This window comes from Tigriopus californicus, chromosome 6 (assembly GCF_007210705.1).
Source record: "Tigriopus californicus strain San Diego chromosome 6, Tcal_SD_v2.1, whole genome shotgun sequence".
Lineage (NCBI taxonomy): Eukaryota > Metazoa > Arthropoda > Copepoda > Harpacticoida > Harpacticidae > Tigriopus > Tigriopus californicus.
In genome coordinates this window covers 2,547,307-2,556,179 of record NC_081445.1, presented here as the reverse complement: position 1 = coordinate 2,556,179, position 8,873 = coordinate 2,547,307, and the positions used below count along the sequence as shown (strand labels likewise).

The window sequence follows — 8,873 nt, the reverse complement described above, 5'->3', positions numbered from 1 at the left end:
GAAAGTATTCTTTGACCTTGTCGATGGGAACCATTGCCAAAGCTGGACGCAGCCACGCAAACTCGGCAATTTTCGGTTCATTGATGTAAGTGGTTTGAAATTCCAATGCTTGTACCTGCCAATAAACTGCTTGACAGACGTGGAAAAGGCAGATCGTGATTTTCACGTCTGCAAAGATGTCCGATATGGCGTTAATATGGGCTACTTCCATGTCAAGTAGCATTGACCGAGGTTGGAAGTCTGGACGCTTTTTTTATAATTGCGTATATCCTTCGGTATGTTTCTTGACTTTTGTTGTTTGGTGGTCCCAAAATTAGCGGCACTGTCGAACAATCAACGAGGCCATGCAGAGCCCATAACTGAAAGAATACTTCAGGACAGGATTTGAAGGTAGAATCCGTGAAGCAATGGTCGGCGGTGGTTAGATAATTGAGAGCGGTTGTTGTGGCAAAGAGGGTGATACGACTTGGATTCTTCCGTCCAGAGTCCCAAAAGAGCATTGGCTTGCCTCCAAGTGTTTGAAGAAATCGTTGTGGTAGATCAAAATCCTGTGATTTGGGTACAGGGGTGCCGTCAAGTGTGCTTTGTCTAATCCTTAGAATGATCCTCCTTTGCGATTGCAATGACGCTATTCGGCTTTGTTGGGACTCAGGAAGTTCTCCAAGTTGAGCGAGTATTTCACGTGGTCTCTTCAAGGGTTGTGCCTTAGCCTTCTCCTTCAGTTCATGAACTTTGCTCAAAACTTCTTTTTCGACCATGTTGAGAAATCTCCTTGATTACAACATCATCAATTGCAAGAACTCGAGCACTACACATCTTGAAGTGTTCGCAACGCCAATAAGTTTTTTTGAGAGCTTTTATTGGCACTGTCAAAAACATAAAGGGATCCATTGTAAGACAGATTTTTCTTGCCGCGGAACGTGGTGGTGTAGGTAACAGACATTGTACCACTTGGCACTTGAACTTCAATGTAATCTATGCCAAAAACGAGGATAATTTAGTAATAGTTAGTAATCGAGCACGATGATCATTCTCACTCTCAAAATTATGTACGCTCAAGAGTTGTCACGAACAAAACACCGTCACGCTAAACATTCATAGAGGTAAAAAAGACACGATCAAAAGTGCAACGATAAAAGAACTACGGTCAAATTTCGTGCACCCGAACCCTGCTCAATATCTTTACCTCCATTATCTACGAGTGGAGTATTCAAAGGAGTTGACCCGAAGGTCATTGAGCGGAATTTCATTCCGGTCAGGGCCATATCACTCTCAGTTACCCATAAGCAGATTTGCAAGGCTACTGGAATTTTGGCCATTCCTAACATAAACTAACTTTGTATCGTCAGCATAAGAAGAGAGACTGGCAGTAATACTAAGCTTTTGAAACGGGGCAACGAATATTATAAGAAGACGGGCCCTAAGATGGAGCCCTGGGGAACACCTGACTTGACCTCATGTATGTCGCTAAGGGATCCCTCGACCTTCACAATTTGCTTCCTATCCTGAATGAAGCTTCTTATCCAATTGATAACCTTGCTATTGATCCCAAATTCATGAAGTCTATTCAACTAGTCTTTGATCTGCTTTATCAAAGGCCTTGGCAAAATCAAGATAGACAGCATCAACTGACTCATGCGTTTCCAGTCCCTCAATGACCTGCTCTAAATGCCCAATCAGTTGGGTAACCGTGCTAAAATGTGCTCGGAACCCGTGCTGTTTAGGAGGAAGGACTTCATTGACTTCAAGAATTTCAACAAGTTTGAACTTCATGATCTTCTCAAACACCTTTGCAATATTCGAAGTGAGAGAAATCGACCTAGAGTTACTGGGGAGCGGCTTATTTCCCTTTTAAAAATTGGAACAACGTGAGCCATCTTTAGTGAAGATGGAAACTTGCCCTGATCCAAGATGCAACGCATCAAGTACGAGAAAACAGGAACAAGAACCAGAGAGCATTTCATCAGAAACCGAGATGTCACACCATCAGGACCAGGAGAACTTGATAGCCTCAAGTCCTTGATGGCCGCCAAATCATCTTTTCTGTAACTATGACATCATCAAATTGCTCAATTTGACTAACCACATCAATCTTAACAGCCTCGTCATTAGAACAATGAGCTGTTGCTTCTGAGCTAAGTGGGGTTGAAAACACACTGGAGAACGGATCTCCAAGCATGTTAACCATTGTCTCTACATTACTAATGGCTTCCCCATAAACCTCAAAAGGCCCAACGGGGTGTTTCATCTTTCTCTTAGAGTTCGCATAAGAGAAAAATGCCTTCGAATTCGACCTGACCTCCTGAACCACCTTACTCTCAGTTTGTAACTGGTCATTTTCGATGGAGGCCTTAATCTTACCCTGAACTACGTCCAACTTGTTTTGGAGACTACCCACAATTAAGGTGGAATTTGGATGTTGGGAAATATAATCACTCAAAAACCTGCACATTGAAAGGGCCGCTGAGGCTATATGTAAAATTAATGGAAGGTCAAAGTCTTAAAGCTAATTCATTTGTTTGATACTTCCAACGCATCTCTTTTCCCTATTATTTCAGGATTCCTGAAAGGATGCTCCTCTTGATCAAAAAGGTGGTCTGCCTCGCTATATTTGAGGTCATGGATGATGCGAGCGGAAATTGTCTCACTTTTATTTGATATTGAGTCCATTTTGTAAAATATCCCCAAATAAGTGTGCTAACTCCATTCCAAAGAGATATGCTAGATGTCATTCGTATCAACTCTTCCTAAATAAACTTTCATACATGTGTTCATGTGTTAAATCAGTCTGTCACACCCAGAAGTGAGTTTCTTTCTTCATAAATCACTTAATATTTTGATTGGATCAAGTATAAGTCCCAAAATATTGCTGAAATTGCAATTGGACCTAGTTAAGGCAGTCATAACCTAATTTGAGGATCCAATTATCAGAGGAATGAGGCTTGCCTGGCCATCCAGCATTTTGTTTGAACAGTATTGGGTCCGGTGATGGAATGGTTTTTCATCTGTGGATGTGGATAATTTTCTAGATGGGTTCCAGAAGACGCTCCTGGAGGAGAAGTGAACCAGGGATTCCTCTCAATCATTCTTGGGAACTGCAGTAGCCACATGGCCAGGTCTCCCCTCTAAACAGTACAAGCATGAAAAGCGACCCCTGATGGGCGCAGCCTCCAAGATCCAAGAAGCCAAAATTTATAACAATGGAAAATAATCGGAACCATTTTTAGGTGACAATGCGTGCGCTAATACTGCTGACGACTGTTTTCAAAAGGACAGGCAATGTCATGTAGAGTCTTGCTCCGGTGATTTTTTAAGTAAAACACCCAACTTCAGCCGGCGTTGTCAATAAACGTATGTCAGCTTGGTTGTCGGACGAAAAGGGTCGCTGAGAAGACTTCAGCTTGGCGTTGACATGAGCTAAAAGTAACTACCACATTCAATAACATCAAAGACACGTAAACCATGATTTGGCAAATTTTCTCGAAAACTCAGTGCTAAGTATTTACATTTACTTGACCAATCAGGCCAATCTTGACCATACCAAAATGGCCTCATTTGAATTTTACTTTTGAAGTTGGGCGATTTACTTGGACTTTCCGCCGATTTCTGAATATACTTCGTGAATTGCTCCAAATTCAAACGAAAAAGCAAAAAAAAATCACCTGAGCAAGACTCTAAATGACATTGCCTCTCCTTTAGAAAATAGTCGTCGGCAGTATTAGTGCACGCAATGTCAACCAAAAATGGTTCAGATTCTTTTCCACTGGTTTAAAATTTGGCTTTTTGGATCTTGGAGCCTGCGCCCGTCAGGAGTCGCTTTTCATGCTTGTACTCTTTTACTAGAGAGCCCTACTCTAAACATAACCCGCCCAAAACCCCTTAGATAACCAAACAGAAAAGCTAGAAAGTAGGAAAAATGCTTGAAAAGTCAAATCGTTTACTGAAAACTAAAGTCTTGAAGACGTGGAAGAAATGATGGAGAGACAGATTGATATATTCACATGTGAAGTATATTTCATGTATGATGATAGTACGTACAAAGAGCTGTCTCGTTTTTCAAAGTAATGACAAGGGAGGGCTAAGAACGAAGGGGGATTGAGGGATAGAAATATTGGTTTGGTTTGCCTTGTCTCTTGTAATAATAGTATGTTCAAGATACCAGTATTATCAACTTGTGCAATTTGGCCAGGAACCATAAGTGGAGAAAACGTGCGCCAATGGAGAGAAGTGTGCACGATTTTCGCGGGCAAAAAGATGTTTGTGAAATAACCATTTTCATGAAAAAACACTTGGAACAAGGATGTTCTTGATGATGGTGGCTGTGGTCTAGAGATCGATGGTCTAGGGCGGCGCAACCGAAGTGCACGCACCGTAGTCAAAATTGTGCTATATACATTGTTGTTACTGTTGTAAAAAAGCGGGACATTGGATTTTTGTGTTCAAGTCAGCAGCTCCTGCCAGGAAAGTGGACAATTGACATTCGACATTTCACAATCCTAGCGTTAAACAAATTTTTCCTGCCAATTCAACAAATCTGACATCTTTACATACGTTTGGCGACACTAAAACAAAGAAAATGCTCCCCACTTCATCAGTGAGCTGGGGCTGGCTTACTCGCGCATTGCAATGGTGAGCATTATGTTGACAAATCATGCAAATTAAGTTCTCTGTCACGCATCCGCATTTGCATTGAATATTCAATAAAAACCATTCATCTTCCGGCATGCAATGGTTTGGCCATCTGTTCGTTCGTCTGTTCTGAGTTCTTCTGGTGTGGTATGTATACGTTGAAATGAACACATTCAATTCGCTAGGAGTAGCTGAATTAGACTAGCTAGGGTACTGCAATCATATTTGTGAAGATTAACCTAGTTCATAGTGGTGATGACCATTCAGTAATGATAGCAATGTCGGGTTGTAAGTAGATGTTGGAGTGAGCAATTTTCAAATTACGCGCCAAACTTTCCAAAAGCCCCGTGGATTCTTCACTTCATCAGGGTCGCACTTGTGGTTGTTAGTGTTTGTAATCTGGCACATAAAACCCAGAGCCTCGAAGAGCATTCTGAATGTCTGAAGTCTCAAGAGAGTCTCTGGAGCCTTCACTTAAACCAGATGTGTAGATGTTACCACCCCCATTGTAAGAGCGATCTGAGGGGGCGGAACCTGGAATTGATCCCTGGTAGGAGGACTCGTCGCTGGGAGGGCTTTGCGGGGAGAGTGGGTAACGAAGGGGCGTGCGGGGTTTGTAGAAAGGCGATCGAATGGAATCTACGTCATCTTCAAGATCCTCACTTTTTGAATTGACGGCCTCATCTGAGGTGGAGCGCATTAGCTGGGCCCTCAGGTAGTCCTCGCTGAAAATTGCAAGAGCCTCATAAGTAGCGCCCATGGAGTTTGGGTTGGTTCCTTGGTGATATGACATACGAATTTAAAAAAGTCTGGTGAGCATGCAGCTATCTATGTGCGTTTACTGACATCTTCAGATGCAGAGAGAGATAGAGAGATAGATACTGTAACTCGTTAACAGGCTTTCTTGCCAATCCTAATGATGTGGAAAGGGGACCTTGGGCAAACCATCGAAACCGGTTAAAGGATGTTGGAATTGACGTTAAATTTAAACTCATGAAAGATGGGTTCCCAATGTAAGATTATACGTATGCAGACTAGTAATGTTGGTGCATGTGTGCCTTTAGTTTCAGAGTGAAGTGAGTGAGTGCCGTGCCAGAGACAGAGACATCAATGCCTTTGAGACATGAGACGAACCTTCGACTCTCCTCGTGACTGCGGGTAAATATTTGCATCAACTGTCCACTGCTTGGGCTAACCCCAGCAGTGGATGAGGAATGGCCGCCGGCCATATTGCTTGACGGGGGCCCTGAAGATCCCCGGCGTACACACCTGTCAACTTCTGAGGCATCAAAGGTGGACCCCGGGGTGAGACCACCATCTCCGGGTGAAATCGTGTCTACACCTCCATTGGGATCAAATAACTCTGCCCCAGCTCCACCTGTGACTTGTCCGTAGGCACGAGGGGTGCGCGGCGGGGAGATGCGGTTCCCACATCCATCTAAGCCACTCAAACGGGACGATCGAAACTTGAGGCTCGAGTTGGCCGACCCATGACTAGCCACAGGAGAGCCCGGGCCACCAGTTCCCCCAGCGGAAGATCGTCTCCGATGGGCTGCCTCCCGGTCCCGGTCCCGATCCCTCCCCAATGTTCCCCCAGCTGCCCCACTATTGGAAGGCGTGTGGTGATGGTAGTGGCCTATTCCGAAAGCTTGATCCTCTCGATCCTGATTGAGATTCCTGTAAGGGTGAACATGCCGCAGTTCATTGATGCGGTACAGGCAAGCAAGGTTTCAAGTTACTTCAGGCTCTTTCACTATGGTACGTACTTTGGTACAACTAAGCATGCCCGTTGGGTGCTTACTTGTGTGTTCTGGGCACGGGGAGGCCCACTGAGTTGTTTATAAATACTTTCAATGGAGTCTGTCTCGGACTCGGTTGGAGGGTTACGCATGGAGGAAACTAGGCCTTGAGCCATAGCCCTAGGGAACAAAAGACAAGAGAGAAAACATATTTAGCTAAGAAGGTCATTTCTTTTGTGCGAAAAAAGTGATCATGGCTTATGTAGAGAAGCAACCAAAATTTTTGACTCAATATGGTTAAGAGAAACAGTCAAAAAAGGAGAGGCTACAAATAGAGAAAGTAGCAAAGGATGAAGAAAGTTGTGAATGTTTAGTGTGTCAATTGTTGAAAATGACTGATACAGGTAGTTGTCAAACTGTCAGTATGATCACTTTTTTGCAATTATAACCAAATGTTCTCTCTATTGTCTTTGTGCAAGGGTTACATTCCTTTGTTTGGAGGCGTTATGTACAATCAGCTTAGCAAAAGTTGGCAAGTTTCAGGTCCCTTTTTCAACAATTGTCATGCTTGTCAATGAGGAGAAAAAATGATGCAAGGAGTCTCTCCGTCATGCCTGCGTTAACATGCAAAACTTTTGGGGAAATTGCGCTTGGCTCTTACCTGAAATGCCTCTCAGCCTCAGATTCTCTGATATCCTCAGATCCACTGGGGCTCATGTGCCTTGAACTGTGCTCCAGTTGCCGAATCAGATCCTCCAGATTCCTGATCCGAATGGGACCCGGAGCATCATGATCACTTGATTGCTGTTGCTGTACATTGTCTAATTTCTCCCTAGAGCTTCTTTTGAGAGTAGCGGCCATNATCATGATCACTTGATTGCTGTTGCTGTACATTGTCTAATTTCTCCCTAGAGCTTCTTTTGAGAGTAGCGGCCATAGCGGCAACCAAGTCGGCTCCTCCCATCACTCCACCAACACCGCCGCCACCACCACCGCCTCCACCGCGGCCATATGAGTCGATGTAGCCTTCAGTGAGTTGCTTCCGTAACTCTTCTGAGAGAGAGGCCGTGCTACTGCGGTGAGCACCAAACGAACTGGTTCCTCCATGAGGAGGTGGAGGTGGTGGGAGTCGATCTCCCACGCCTCCACCACTACTGGTATTTGAGCCTCGGTGGGAGGAGGAGGCGGCAGCGCTCCTCAAGGCTTCCAAGATGCCTTCATGGTAACCGTTCAAAGACTTAAGGGTCCGCTCAACTTCAGAAAGACTGCGCGCATCATGCGGGATATGAGGCGGTCCCCGATCAGTCAACTGGTTTTGACTTGAGGTAGAGATTCGGTCCATTCTGTCCATCCGACTGAACCTCTCTGCATTCTCCTCCATCCACTTATCCTTCTCCAAAGCAGCGGCATCCATTGGACCGTACGGACCAGGTTTCTTGAGAATGCCACCTTTCTCTGTAACAGGCCAATATAGTAAAAAAAAACAGATTAGTTTCTGTTTCTTGCAGCCTTGAATGCTTTGCCGTTTTGTCACCTGATTGGTAGTTGGGGTCGGCTAGCATCGATGAAGATCCCATCATAGGTCCACCATGATTCCCCATTCGCTTCATCTGTTGTAAACTGTGCTCTCTGTAATAGTCCAGACTAAAAATCAGATAGAAGTCAATCAGTTTCCCAAATGTTCTACATGTTCATAAATGATTGTTTTAGCTCCAATGGGAAAGAGTGAGTGCAGCTGATGGATTTTGACCAAAGAGATAGGAAGTACAAATGAAGGTCACCACAACATGAAAGAACGCAGGAAACAAGACCAAATAATGAGTGTGTTGTAAGTACAAACGGAGAAATTGTGGTGTACACTTCGTACTACGTTAGGAAGAGCAGAAATATTTTTAAAGAACAGTCTTAGATAATTGCCATAATCCATGATGTCGCCATAAAGTCCTTTTTACCCAGAAACCCACTGCACAACACATGACCGAGGAGCTTACCTTTGGCCTTTTGAACAGGCATGGCATCTAAAAAGGTACAAGTTTTGAAGGCTATATCCATCGCTTATAGTTGCAGCCAATTCACATCAGCCATGGAAGATTTCATAGCAAGTGGCACAATGGAAGAATAAAACTTACTCTGCAGATCTGTATGTCCCAGAAGGAAATCCTCCAAGGCTCAGTTTGCTCCCATCGTCGAATGTGTGATCGGGAGTTAAATGCTGGCTAGGATGAGGACTGTTCGGATGGCTGTAGCCTCTCATCATGTTTCTCTTCATGTACGGTGGCTCATATTTAGGCATGGCAGATTTTCGCCTGAAAATATAAATTTGTTTTGTACTCGTTTGGAATTTGATTGGCCTTTCAAGAGGTCATGCACTACAAACGAAGAGTCACGAGGATGAAACCTAAAAACATGCAAATGAATGGCCGATTGGTAATCAATCCCAACAAAAGATGGTTTTGCAAGTCCGCTGCTGCTATTGCTATTTCGTTATACTCAAGATTTGAACGC

The 8,873-nt window shown here is 44.0% G+C and overlaps 2 protein-coding genes across 9 annotated transcripts in view; one reads left to right on the top strand and one right to left on the bottom strand.

Annotated features, from left to right (window-relative positions):
- Positions 1-2,772, top strand: part of LOC131882510 (serine-enriched protein-like) — a 9,679-nt gene extending 6,907 nt beyond the window's left edge. For all 3 annotated transcript variants that reach the window (XM_059229665.1, XM_059229667.1, XM_059229666.1), the window contains exon 9: positions 2,559-2,772. In XM_059229665.1, coding sequence (XP_059085648.1) covers positions 2,559-2,567 — 9 coding nt within the window. In that variant the 3' untranslated portion in view covers positions 2,568-2,772. The remainder of the gene's footprint in view (positions 1-2,558) is intronic.
- A 1,216-nt stretch (positions 2,773-3,988) lies between these two features.
- The window catches only part of LOC131881812 (disintegrin and metalloproteinase domain-containing protein 11-like), a 31,584-nt gene continuing 26,699 nt past the window's right edge, over positions 3,989-8,873 (bottom strand). The window contains exons 18-25 of one of the 6 annotated variants that reach the window (XM_059228771.1): positions 8,498-8,674; positions 8,360-8,386; positions 7,903-7,997; positions 7,306-7,823; positions 7,030-7,229; positions 6,396-6,548; positions 5,764-6,306; positions 3,989-5,354 (exon numbers count right to left, since the gene is read on the bottom strand). In XM_059228771.1, coding sequence (XP_059084754.1) covers positions 5,015-5,354; positions 5,764-6,306; positions 6,396-6,548; positions 7,030-7,229; positions 7,306-7,823; positions 7,903-7,997; positions 8,360-8,386; positions 8,498-8,674 — 2,053 coding nt within the window. In that variant the 3' untranslated portion in view covers positions 3,989-5,014. Of the gene's footprint in view, positions 5,355-5,763; positions 6,307-6,395; positions 6,549-7,029; positions 7,230-7,305; positions 7,824-7,902; positions 8,013-8,359; positions 8,387-8,497; positions 8,675-8,873 lie in introns of those variants that run through there. The other 5 variants (XM_059228774.1, XM_059228775.1, XM_059228773.1 and 2 more) reach the window with 5 other exon arrangements.